Source organism: Nansenia antarctica (assembly GCF_963989245.1).
Source record: "Nansenia antarctica genome assembly, chromosome: 2".
Lineage (NCBI taxonomy): Eukaryota > Metazoa > Chordata > Actinopteri > Argentiniformes > Microstomatidae > Nansenia > Nansenia antarctica.
In genome coordinates this window covers 73,609,220-73,622,702 of record NC_137675.1, presented here as the reverse complement: position 1 = coordinate 73,622,702, position 13,483 = coordinate 73,609,220, and the positions used below count along the sequence as shown (strand labels likewise).

General features: G+C 43.2%; 2 protein-coding genes across 2 annotated transcripts in view; both read left to right on the top strand.

Moving 5' to 3' along the window:
• The window catches only part of LOC308150582 (transmembrane channel-like protein 6), a gene marked incomplete at its 3' end in the record, with an annotated part of 3,624 nt that extends 663 nt beyond the window's left edge, over positions 1-2,961 (top strand). Inside the window, exons 2-9 of the mRNA XM_080523399.1 lie at positions 332-447; positions 583-717; positions 984-1,145; positions 1,448-1,556; positions 1,649-1,730; positions 1,865-2,119; positions 2,240-2,353; positions 2,956-2,961. Coding sequence (XP_080379525.1) covers positions 332-447; positions 583-717; positions 984-1,145; positions 1,448-1,556; positions 1,649-1,730; positions 1,865-2,119; positions 2,240-2,353; positions 2,956-2,961 — 979 coding nt within the window. The remainder of the gene's footprint in view (positions 1-331; positions 448-582; positions 718-983; positions 1,146-1,447; positions 1,557-1,648; positions 1,731-1,864; positions 2,120-2,239; positions 2,354-2,955) is intronic.
• Positions 2,962-3,847: 886 nt separating this feature from the next.
• Positions 3,848-13,210, top strand: grna (granulin a). The gene is made up of 18 exons (XM_080524150.1): positions 3,848-4,069; positions 4,389-4,526; positions 4,714-4,842; positions 6,072-6,156; positions 6,399-6,508; positions 6,727-6,877; positions 6,993-7,127; positions 7,267-7,370; positions 7,563-7,725; positions 7,830-7,927; positions 8,551-8,689; positions 8,797-8,894; positions 9,382-9,520; positions 9,648-9,745; positions 10,301-10,564; positions 10,885-11,124; positions 11,549-11,812; positions 12,242-13,210. The coding sequence occupies exons 1-18, from the start codon at positions 3,929-3,931 to the stop codon at positions 12,383-12,385; spliced, it is 2,640 nt and encodes an 879-aa protein (XP_080380276.1). The 5' UTR covers positions 3,848-3,928; the 3' UTR covers positions 12,386-13,210.
• Positions 13,211-13,483: the final 273 nt, after the last annotated feature.

The following is a 13,483-nucleotide window of genomic DNA, read 5'->3' as shown; positions in this document are numbered from 1 at the left end:
ATTATTGTACATGAAGTGCTGTATCTTATATTAATGTCTTGTGTGCTTCTATTTGACTGATATTGTCATTTAAACCGTATTTGCACATTGTTTTTGAAGCCTGCTTTGCTCTTTGTCCTCTGTCCTGTTTAATTTGGAAGCAGTGACTTCAGTTGTCTTGGGAACATTCTCTGGAGAACTGGGAAACCATAAGACCTAGGCCTACACTTCATTCATGACTACTATGGGTTTTGTTTTCTATTTAGATATGTACAATGAAGTATAACATTGATTTCTGTCTGCATCTATAGCATGGTGTCATGACGTGTCTCTATTGCACAACATTCCCCAGGAACCTTGGAGCTGATGACATGGCTCAGGTCTGTCAGCTCTTCAGGGAGCCAGGACCGGATGTTGAGGGCAAACCTGAAGCCCTGGAAATGGAGGACCTCACAAGGCAAGAAAGAGGTAACTCGAGTGGGCTCTGTTTACGGAGAAACGAATGAGCATGAAATAGCTCTTCAAACATAACATTCGGCAAATGTACAGCACCAGTATGTCTTATTAATTCTCATCTAATCTCAACCGTGTTTTCCCTCACAGAGCGTGGAGGGATGAGGACAGATGAGAGCAGGCTGGAAATAGGTGATGCACCCATTCAGGCACGCCCTCTGATGAGGAGCCGCTGGTCTGCTGCCACCCAGAGGGTTCTCTCCTCCATGCCCAGTCGCACTGCCGGTAAGATCACCCTCTTAGCCAAACCAGGGCAAGGATTTTGGGGGATTTGTGAATATTTTGATAGTGTGATTTTTTGGTTGTTGTTGCAGGAATGGCCTTGTTAAGGTTAAGGTTATACTGCATATTCTGCTGTTAACATTTGTTGAGTTCTCCCATGTGTTATCTTACTGTGCCAGGAGTTTCAAACCCTAGCTTGAGTAGTGTCTGTGGCCTTGCCACTCTCTATAAAAGCCTCTGACTTTACAGTACCATATCTCCTCACACAGGACAGAGTTGCGTTGCAATCATCACCCAGTGCAACAACCGTTCCACTCAGCTGCGCAAGTATCGCCAGACCCAGCCCGCAATCCGAGACATCGCCCACTCTTCCAGACCTTGTAACCGTGACTATGGCACAGAGGAAGACTTGGAAGATGTCTGTGAGGAGGGTGAGTGTCACTCCCAAACCCACTTGTCAATCCTCTCCTAGTCACAGGTCCTTTTACCGGGAGTTGCCCTCTACATATGTGGGACATTTAAAGCCAGACCCTACTGCATCTACTGAGAGTGATGCTGTTGGAGGGAAGCCACTCTGGTGCGATTGCAGCTCTCTAGAATTTGGTTTAACAGACAGTTGTCCCTCTCCAAGTCTCTCCACTGGGAGTCAGTGTTGGCTGTGTCTGTGGGATTTGCTGCAAGCAACAAGACAAATGGCAGTGAAAATGGTTTAGCTGATGTGCTTGGATTACAGAGACCAAGAGGGAGCAGCTGGTGAATAACCTGCACAGTCTGTCTGTGGCTGACCGAATGTGCATGCTGCGCACCATGCCTTTCAGTCTGGCAGAGAAGACTGAGCTGAGGTATGGATTGTAAATCATAGTGCAAGAATGACACACAAAACGTGTTTAGATCTTCAAAGATTCCACCTTATGCAGTTATAATCTTCCCTTAGAAAACGTGTATTCAGTGACAGAGACTCCAACTTAAGCAGTGAGGCTCCCTGCTATAGCACCCTCCATATTTACATTTTGAGAGTGAGTATAATTTAATAAATACTGGCACAGAGAAAGACTGTTGAGAAACACATGGCTTGGTTCGTTATCAGGCAAACTGAGATGGAAGGCATGATGATAAGATGTGTGTGTTGGTGTCTGTGTATTTCCCAAAGGTCTTGCACCATGGCATGTTCGGCTGTCTCTTCCTGAGTTTCCTGCAGCTGTGGCAGGTGGCGACGAAGAGGCTGAGCGCCCGTTTTGGCACGGGGGTCCTCTCCTACTTCCTCTTCCTCAGGATCCTCCTCCTCTTGAACATCCTCCTCTTCCTCATCAATGGTTTGTTGGTGGTCATCCCCCAGGCCGTCAACCCTCCTGACCGTGTTCCCAGTGACAGCACTTTCACTGGGCTGGAGCTGCTCACTGGGACGGTAAGAAGGGAGTTAAAGTCTGCACAACACAATTTCACATGAATATACAGTAATGCATTGTTTAAGTTGTTTCATGTTGCTTTCTCAACACTCAACACTCCCACCTCTGCTCCCTCTCAGGGTTTCCTCTCTGACAGTGTGATGTTTTACGGCTACTACACCAACTCCACCATCAACAAGAATTGTAAACCTGCTCTGACCAGTGATGCCTCCGACCCGGTCTGTGACCCTCAGGTGTCAATAATAATATTATTATAAATATAATATATTTAAAAAGATTCTCTTGGGCCCCTGTCAGTGCTGGGCCCTTAGAATCGTCCTAACTTACCCCCCCCCAGCGGCGCCCCTGGCTGTTGATGTGGTGAAATTAGTAGCCTATGGCTAATTAAAACTTCATCGCTGTGTGGGCATGATTCGCGCGCGTAAATGAGAACATTTTGCACTGTTATTTTGGAGACCCCCACAAAGCTCAGCTTATAACTCGAACCCTGGCTATTTCTCTCAAGCAATCAGGCTCCTGGCGAAATGCACTGGAAGAAAGCAAAAGACTGTCTCCCGCAAACCATCCCCACTGCATAAATAATACATATTATGACTACCTGCACACTACCTGATTACTTGAACACTACTACTACTTGAACGTCCTGTCCTGCTTCATATTTGTACTATATTATCATCACTTTATCACTTTATTACCTTATTCTACTTTTTTAATTATTATTATTAATTACCTTACTTTTTACTTTATTCTATTATTGTTGATTTTGTATTCTTCTGAAATGCCAATGTTGAAGAAACTGAACCTAAGCATTGTATTCTGTGTACCCGTACATTAGATGTAATAAAAGCAATTCTGATTCTGATTCGCCATGAAAGCTGGTACCAAAGAGACTGACGTCTCTGGTGATAGGCTCTCCCTCAAGGGGGCGGGTACTCATGTGGGTAGAAACCAGTATCGACTCACCGTTTATTGCAGACTGTCAGTCTTGAAGTAACTCCTCCGCAGTGACACAGAGGTAAGTATAGTTGAATATTATTTGATTCAGAACAACCACTATTCCGTGACAAATAAGTCGATTGATATTTAAAATATGGTGATCAAGTTCTGATGCCGAAGTGCCAAACATGCAGTTTAATTGCATGACTGTAAACCAATTACACCTTTAAACCATTTATTCAGTTGTAGGCATATTGCATCACATGATAATGTTAACATGACATTGACATGCATTGTGAATCCCAGTGAATATTTAGTGGGAAATGTACGTATTTTACCTGTTGCTCTGGTTATCACCATGGACGCATCTATAAAGGGAGGTAAGCCAACTTGGCTCAGATAAAGGGGAATTTTATACTTCCTTGAAAGTGAAAGAAACACTCCCTTGTACTGCATATTACTAACTCTATTGAAGCCAATACTTTGAAGCTCTGCCTGGGTGAAATCAGAATCATATCTCTTTTCTGTGTTATAGCTCAAATGTTTTAATACATAGTATAACGTATTCCTGTTTGATTATTGCCTTGGTACAAATGTGGAACTGTTCACTGGAACGAACATGATACGAAAGAGGATGTGGATCTATTATCATCATCATTTCTGAACACTGAAGGGGAAGTGATAATTGATTAAATGTCAGATTAGTTAATTTACAGGATATTCAAGTTTCTGATGCTTCTACATTGCAGGCATTGTTGATAGTCCAAGCAGACTGTGCTCTTCATGTGACCCAACCTCACTGTTCCACATTTACTTACTGCTTACTTATTTTCCCTTCCTCTCTCTCTGTCTCTCTGTCTGTCTGTGACCAGATGCAGAAGTATCTGGTGCTCTGTGTGGCTCTGCTGGCCCTGGCCTCTGCTGATGAGTGCCCAGATGGAGGGGTGTGTGAGGAGGGGAACACCTGTTGCAAGGTCCCCTCAGACGGCTATGAATGTTGCCCACTACATCAGGTATGTATGGGGTAGTTCCTGCAGGAGCTAGTCCTATTCTCCATTTGAATAGAGCTGTCATATCATTTACTAGGCTCACAGTAAATCATATCTGGCTGAAATACACACACTAGCCTATACGATGGTCATTTGTCCATTGTGTAATCTGAAGTAGATAACCCTCGATTTGCATACTTATATGTGTTTTAGTTATTCGTGTCCCTTAGTTTTACTATTTTATGGGATTGATAGTATAAACTAGTATAGTCTCTGTGGGCAGTCTGATATGAACTTCAAACAAAGTTTGTTAATCAAACTACTCCCTTACTACTATTTCCAGGCTGAGTGCTGTGAGGATCACCTGCATTGCTGCCCTCAAGGCACAGTCTGTGCTGTTGATCAGTCCTCGTGTGTGAACGCCACGGTCTCTCTACCGTGGATGGAGAGAGTTTCTGCTAAACCTTCCAGACATTCTAAAGTAAAGAAGACCAATAAATCCAGGAAACACAACAGAATGAGGATGTTTAAATAAAGATGCTTGAAAATGCAAGCGACACCAGTTCACTTCATTATCCATATCATAAAGCTAGATGAGTAAAAAAAATACTGTGTGTTACATAATTGTTAGATATACATAATTGAATATCACTCTTTCCCACCTATAGTCTTTCAGAATGATCAGTGCTTCCTCTGGGGATGAGGACGACAACGTCTGCCCTGACCAATCCCACTGCCCGGCTGAGTTCTCCTGCCTGAAGGCCCTTAAAGGGTATGGCTGCTGTCCCCTAGCTCAGGTAATGTAGTCACTGTTACAGTAGGTGTTGATTAGGCCTTGTCCATCTCACACTAGGATATTGCTGTGGTAATACTGGAAAGCTGTTAATGCCCTATTGTATGCTCCAGGAAGAGTACCTAACAGCCTAAGTAAGTACTGTTGGTAGTGCTGTGGTTACTGAAGAGTCAACTGTCTTCCATGTTCAGAACTATGGAATTTCTCAAGTAAACATCATAAATCATATTACTATTATTATTAGTGTTCCTACTACGTAGTAGTAGGAACAGTATTGTTATTGGTGGTTTACTTCTTATTATTTTCCTGGCTTTGGTCAAATAGCTCACATACTGTATGTGTCTTTCCTCATGGGGAACATATTTGCCTCAAGAACCCATAAGGTCCACCATGATGGATTTTTCTGCAGGTGCAAAATTTGGCCAAACTTATAAAAATTTACTTAAAATCAACTGTAAGTCTGATTGGTTAAGGTAAGTCAAAATTGCATATGAACATGTGTGGTGGACATCTCTCTATAGGGTGTTCAAGGATAAGAGATCCATTCCAAATGGTGGAGAAAATTATATGAAAACAAAAAGTAATTGGGCCAGAATTGTCTAATTCTCATAGATTTTGCTCTGCTAAGTCCCTGACCAAAAATGCTATAAATGTGCATGCCACAACTACAGAGCATCAGTAGCAATGCCAGAAATAATTACCATGATTAGACCATAGGTGGCGCTATAATAACAAATAGAAAATCAAGTAATTTAACCACAATGTATTTTCGTATTTACACTTAATTTATATTATCATCATAGCATAGTAGCCTATGTATATCAGGCCATAATTAGGTGACTGGTACCTTACAGGCCCGTGGTCCTAGGGTACTTCATAATATAATAGCTTAGTATATCATGAGTTCAACCTGGCCCATATTAGGTGAGTGCTCTACCCCCCTGTCTGTAGGTCTACCCCCTATCTGTCAATCTACAACCTGTTTATAGATCCACTCTGTCTGTCAATCTCACCCCATTTATGGTTATGGGGGAATATCTGAAGGAACACGCCCCATTGCCGCTTGCGGCTATATTTATTATTATTATTATTATTATTGTATGAATATGAATATGAACATGAATATTATTATTATTGTTGTTGTTATTATTACTATTATTATTATTATTTGTATTTGTATTATTGTGTCGTCAATGACAAAGAGTGAAGTAAATGGATCGTATTTACCCACAGAGTGTTCCATGCGCTGATGGGAAACATTGCTGTCCCGAGGACCACCAATGCAGCATCGATGGCAGCTCCTGCATCAAACAGAAAGGTTATATATTTGTGGTTTCACAGATGTGTTGTGGATATCCTAAGTGCTCTCTTTTGTTTCCGTGACCATTGCAGCATTATCTCTTACCACACTAACACGCTATTAATATACTCAATACTCTTGACTGAAACCCTGACGAAGGCAGCTTGACGTTGGTTAAATAAATATTTAACATCGAAGCAAGAGTGTGTGGCTCTCTTTCTATCTATTAATATACTCTAACCATTCTTTCTCCGCAATAGAGCCGGAGGTTGGTGCAGTCATGTGCAGTGACGGAGAGTCAGAGTGCCCAGACGGAACCACTTGCTGTGAGACCCCAGAGGGGGGCTGGGGATGCTGTCCCATGCCCAAGGTACAGGGGTCTGCACGGAGGGGGAACAAGGACTGTTCCCATTATGAATTCCACACAATCGTAGTGTAGTGTGTGTGAGAGTGTGTATGAGAGTGTGTGTGGAAGTGTGTGATCATACAATGGAGAGATGCCAAATAAAGTATTTGCATTGTTTATGGCTTCTGTATCTTTGTCCATGTTGATGAGATATGCCCTGAGTGTCTCTGTACCCTGACCAGGCTGTGTGCTGTGACGATAAGGCCCACTGCTGCCCTGAAGGCAGCACCTGTGACATCAGGCACTCCAAATGTATATCTTCTACCAATAAGGAGATGCCCATGTGGGCCAAGTTTCCCGCCCGCAAGAGAGCGGAGTGGGAGAATCAAAAAGGTAAGATGCCCCCCCCCCCCCCCCCCCCCCCAAATAAATATTTGTTGGTCTCTGTGAATCCCTGTCTGGTTTTGTATGTATGAATAATATTAATGACTGATTTGTTGGATTTCAGAAGATTCCCATGTGACAGCAATGGCCAACTCATACAACCCCACTTCTGGTCAACACCCTGAAACTACCACAGCCAATACAAGTCATGCGTTTAAGGAAGGAGAGACGACTACTCCATCAGTCTCTAAGGCTGGAGGTACAGCACTCTGCCTCTTTTCTTACCCAGCACCTATGTATAGACTGCTGTCTGAAAGACTAGTAAATGAGTATTGTGAACAATTGTTGTGGAATATTTTGTTAGCCACAACAATGGGTTAATTGCCCTGTCTCTGTAGTCTGGATGTTGGATGTTCCCTGTGACGACACAGCGGCCTGTGCAGATGGAACCACATGCTGTCAAACCAAAGAAGGCGACTGGGCATGCTGTCTCCTGCCAGAGGTAGGTGCTCATAGTAGCTTTAGTTGGGCAAGTTTAACAGACAAGGCTTAAGACTAGTCCTGAACTAAATCAAACTTTCAATGTAAAATCTCCATTGAAGATGTTTTTTAGTCTGGGATTAGGTTTAAGCCTTGTCTGTGAAAGTTCAACGTGTCTTGCTTGTCCAATGACTGCTTTCCTTTTCTTCTACAGGCAGTTTGCTGCGATGACTTCATCCACTGCTGCCCACACGGCAAGAAGTGTGACACGGCGGCGCAGACGTGTGAGGACCCCTCTGGATCCTCTGTGGCCTGGGTGGAGAAGGTTCCCACTGTTCCCAGGCAGCATGGAGGTGCTTTTCTAACCCACCACTCATGTATACCTTGCTAGCTGAAAAACTATTGTATTGTGGAATATTTTGTTAGCTACAAAAGTGTGTTAATTGCCTCATCAATGGCATGAAAACACCTGTCTCTGTAGGCATGGATGTTCCCTGTGACGACACAGCAGCCTGTCCGGATGGAACCACATGCTGTAAAACCAAAGAAGGGGACTGGGCATGCTGTCCCCTGCCAGAGGTAGGTGCTCATAGTAGCTTTAGTTTGACAAACTACACTTACAGAACACTTTAATAGGAACACCTGTACACCTTCTCATTCATTCAGGTGGTGTAATGGAATGGGGAATATTTTCTTAGCACACTTTGGGCCTGTTAATACCAATCGATCTTCACTTGAATACCACAGCCTATTTGAGTATTGTTGCTGACCATGTGCATCCCTTCATGGTCACTTATGTACCCATCTTCTAATAGCTACTTCCAGCATGATAATGCACCATGTCACAAAGCAAAAGTAATCTCAGATTGGTTTCATGAACATGACAATGAGTTCATTGTTCTTCAGTGGCCTTCCTAGTCACCGGATCTGAATCCAATAGAATGGAAGATTCACAGCTTGAAAGTGCAACTAAATAATCGTGTGATGCAATCATGTCATCATGGACCAGAATCTCAAAGGAATGTTTCCAACATCTTGTGGAATCAATGCTACGAAGAATTGAGGCTGTTTGGAGAGCAAAGGGAGGCCCTACCCAGTATTAGTATAGTGTTCCTAATAAAGTGTTCAGTGAGTGTCATTTATAACATAGTACATTGTACCTGTCTTGCTTGTCCATTGACTGCATTCCTTTTCTTCTACAGGCAGTTTGCTGCGATGACTTCATCCACTGCTGCCCACACGGCAAGAAGTGTGACACGGCGGCGCAGACGTGTGAGGACCCCTCTGGATCCTCTGTGGCCTGGGTGGAGAAGGTTCCCACTGTTCCCAGGCAGCGTGGAGGTGCTTTTCTAACCCACCACTCATGTATACCTTGCTAGCTGAAAAACTATTGTATTGTGGAATATTTTGTTAGCCGCAACAGTGGGTTAATTGCCCTGTCTCTGTAGGCATGGATGTTCCCTGTGACGACACAGCAGCCTGTCCGGATGGAACCACATGCTGTAAAACCAAAGAAGGTGACTGGGCATGCTGTCCCCTGCCAGAGGTAGGTGCTCATAGTAGCTTTAGTTTGACAAACTACATATATCTTTCAAGGGTAGCTTTAATGTAATTCAACTTCCTCTGTTTTAAAGTAATTGAGTAAATACATTTTCAGAGTTATTTAAAAAAAATTGTTGTTTCAGTATTAAGAATGGAAAATGATATTTATTTATTTATTTTGTGTTGTTTCAATATTAAGAATGAACAATTATTAGTACTGTTGATACTGTAATTTATGAATTAATTAATTGGATTATATAATTTAAGTATTATTGTTCTCACTTAAAAGTGACGGATAGGGGTAGGACATGATAAGCTTAGGCTTCACCCTACTCCCTTTCGAACATTGATAGGTCTGTACTCTTCGTATTAGTTATTTGTTCTTTTATTATTTAAATAATGTTCGAAATAAAAGATTCATTCATTCATTCGGAGCAGCTTCCCCAACACTGCTTTTAGCATAAGATGACTGCTTTCCTTTTCTTCTACAGGCAGTTTGCTGCGATGACTTCATCCACTGCTGCCCACACGGCAAGAAGTGTAACATGGCGGCGCAGACGTGTGAGGACCCCTCTGGATCCTCTGTGGCCTGGGTGGAGAAGGTTCCCACTGTTCCCAGGCAGCGTGGAGGTGCTTTTCTAACCCACCACTCATGTATACCTTGCTAGCTGAAAAACAATTGTATTGTGGAATATTTTGTTAGCTACAAAAGTGTGTTCATTGACTCATCAATGGCAAGCAACACCTGTCTCTGTAGGCATGGATGGACCCTGCAACAACACAGCGGCCTGTCCGGATGGAACCACATGCTGTAAAACCAAAGAAGGGGTGTGGGGATGCTGTCCCCTGCCAGAGGTACAGTATAGCTTATACAGCTGTACTGTAATATGCCTCACACTTGGTTCAATTAACATTGAGTGGTTCATTCATTCTCTTAGCATGTGTCTTGCTTGTCCCTCTGCCCTCTGAGGTAAAGACAGAGATGGTTGTTGTTACTCAGGGAGAGCTCAATATTCCTTTTTTTATGACTGTGCTGTATGCGAGATTTTGAAATGCTAACAAAGAGACACTTTGCAGAGGTCTTTACAACATCGCTATACTGTATATCACATCCCCATTCTTCTCACTTCTGCTGTCCTTCTGCTTTAGACAGCACCTTTTCACTTTCCTTCGATTTCTAGGCTGTTAGAACTTGAACAATGACTTCCCTCAAACAGGAAGTTTCATCAGTGCTCTTTTCGAAATCAAGGAGGGACTGTATTTTCGGTTGAAAGGGGAACTGAGAAACGTGGTGATCTATTTGAGGCATAACTCTTATCCAGCTTTGTATAATGACCCCCTCTGCTGTCAGATGGTACACCTTCAAACCCTTGTGACACATCCTTCTCCTTTCTGCCTCTTGTGGGGAAGGTCCCTGCTCTCACAACCCTACCATTTGGTCCTAAGGCGCCACCCACAGACAACATGGAGCTGCCAATGGAGGAGGAGGAGGATGATGATGATGATGATGATGACGACAACATGGTGCTGCCAACAGAGGAGGAGGAGGATTATGAAGAACTCTCCACCCAGAAGGGCAAGAATCAGTGTGACTCCAAGACCACCTGCCCTAAACACGCTACCTGCTGCTTCATGAGGTCGTCCCAGAAGTGGAGCTGCTGCCCACTGCCAGAGGTGAGCTACTGCTGCTGCTGCATAAGTTCCCCACCAATTCCATCATCCTTCTCAAAATGGCCCTATAATATTCTGTTCATGTTTCTGTCGAGTGAGGCAAACTGTTCTCTATAACTGTACTCTGTAACTTACCAGATACTTTGTATACACCATAGCAGAATAGTAAATGAGAACACAATTGACTCAATTGAATGGAGAACAAACCAAACACACACACATTTTGAAGCCATTGACCTATCATTGTATGTCATGTCACCTCAGAAATGCTTGATAAGAAAAACCCCTATAAGATACCTCCCGTTGCTCTTTCCCCTCCCCAGGCAGTGTGCTGTGCAGATGGAGATCACTGCTGTCCCAAAAACTACACATGTAATGATAGTAAAACCTCCTGCGTAAAGGGGAAAGTGGTGATCCCATGGTACAACACGCTGGCAGCTGAGTCTGTGGACAGTGCCTCTGACCCCACCTCTGTGATGTGCCACGCCCAGAACAAATGTCCTGAAGGCTCCACCTGCTGCCAGCTTGCCACAGGACAGTGGGGCTGCTGCCCCCTGCGCAAGGTGTGCGTGCCCGGCACTCCTTTTGTTAGTGTTTACTGTATTATGTATTGGAAAGGTAGGGGAGGCTGGTGGAGGTAGAAATTGGAGGATGGACTCATTGTGATGCATGGAATGGAATGAGGAATGGTATCACGTGTTTAATATCATTCCTCATTCTATTCCATGCATTACAATGGACCGGTTTCTGCCTGCACATTATACCTGGAAGGACAGGAAGGGTGACAGTAGTTATACTCTGTTACCACATATATGGTACTTTTATTGATTGAGACGGACGGTTGTCGGACAAGAATATGATGAACTATTGTAAGCTGTAGCAGTCAGTATGGGTTAACAAGGAACCTGCAGATGGCATAGTTGTTTTGATGGTGGCCACCATTTATTACTTGGCACAGTCATTTCTCAATTCCTCATCTCTCTGCAGGCTGTGTGCTGTGGGGATCAGCAGCACTGCTGCCCACTGGGCTTCAGATGCCACGTGGGCTCTGGAACCTGCCAGAAACTGCACTTTCTTCAGGTTCAGACAGAACCCCTGACCAAAGTGTCTGTTCCAGAGCCCCAGCCTCAACCTAAGCCCTCTGCCCCACAGTGGAAGGGCGTCCGCTGTGGGGGCCGGTTCACCTGTAAAAGTGGGGAGACATGCTGCCAATTATCTTACACTACATGGGGATGCTGCCCCTATCGTAATGTATGACATACACCATTGCCCTACCAATATCAAGCTTTCTATGGTCTGTCACAGCCATGCAGTAACATCAAGCATGTGTCTTGCGTGAAAGCTCAGTTAAAGGGAGATCTCACAGTATAATGCTAAATCTATAGTAGAATTTAGTTTTCAATGTTTTTTTATGGAAGGGCAGATCAGTACAGTACTTGCTCTACGTATTCTCTACGTTTGTGCTCTACGTTTGCTCTACGTTTGTCATATCTGATGTATATTTTGCTACATATTTAAACCAACACACCCTCTACTATGAATGTAAATGGTTCTAGTTTAGTTCAATACTGGAGTACTCTCCTTTTATTGCCTCCGAACTCCAACAATCCATTTTTCTTCTCTCTTCTCCCCTCTCCCCCTCATCTCTGTCCTCCTTTCCCTCTCCTTCTGTCCTCCTAGGCCGTGTGCTGCAGTGATATGGGACACTGCTGTCCAACTGGGTTCGCCTGTGGGAAGGATGGAACCTGCTCTGAGTCTACAGGGTTCAACTGGGACAACTGGCATGTGTTCTTTTCTAACAAGAGAAGAGCCCTGGTCTTGTGAAAATCAACTCCAGCACACAGTCAACTGCCGCACACACGTTGCACTAATAAAACGGTGTAGGGACTTGCTGTCACTGTTACTGTACATGATATAAGATTGTATTTTCTCAGGGATGTTGGAAGAGGTGTAAAGTATAAAATGGAGGTACACATTGCACTAAGGTGACTGGAAAAAAATGCTTGTAGTCTGTTGCACTGAAATTGGGAAAATGGGAAATTGTCCGCCCTGTTTAGCACCTGTCTACTTTAAATGTTAAAATGTCTCAAATGTGATATATAATATAAAACAGGTCATCAGCCATCATCTACAGCTATAGAGATTCATCCAAATCACAAAATTGAGTTTTGCACTGTTTAACATATCTTATGTCTTTGAATATGTTCACTTTTAATTGGAAGTTTATTTTCTGTTCCATCATCTTCCATGAGATTTGTTGATCATGTGAAAAGCACTGGGCAGCATTCAGAGATGGTTTTGTACTACTAAAAGTAGGCTGTCTGAACCTAAGTGCCTTATCGCCACCTTGTGGCTGACCTACACTGTCTATTTAGGATGGACTCACTCAGGTGCTATAAGTCATATTAACTGAGATCTCTCCTTATAGCAAAATAATTGGCTCGGCACAATTGTTACTTTTATATTAATAACGAATTGAAGTATATATCAGTACATAGAAATGTTGTAATCTCCTTCACCTGTTTTATGACTCACCCTACCAGATGCCCAACCACTTCTTCAATGTAATTTTATAGTTGTTTGCTTGTTTGTATGGATTTTAAGTAACGCACTTAAGCAACTTTCAATCATGCTACTTTCAATCAGTCTTGGTCAATTGGGATTTAATGATAAAAAAAAATACTGTATGTGATTGTGACCTGAAATTAAATTTGCTTAAAAAAAAGGAAAATAATGATGATCTGTTTATTGCTCTGTAGGCTCTGCTGTGTGAAGCGTGAGACGGTTAATTTATGATCCGAAAGTTTACTTTTCTTGCTGATGCCCCCGAGGGTGTGTACCAAAGACTCAACCCCTTGAGATCAGTTAAAAAGCAAACACTCAGTTGTGTTAGGTGTTCAGTTGGTGGAAATCAACATTATG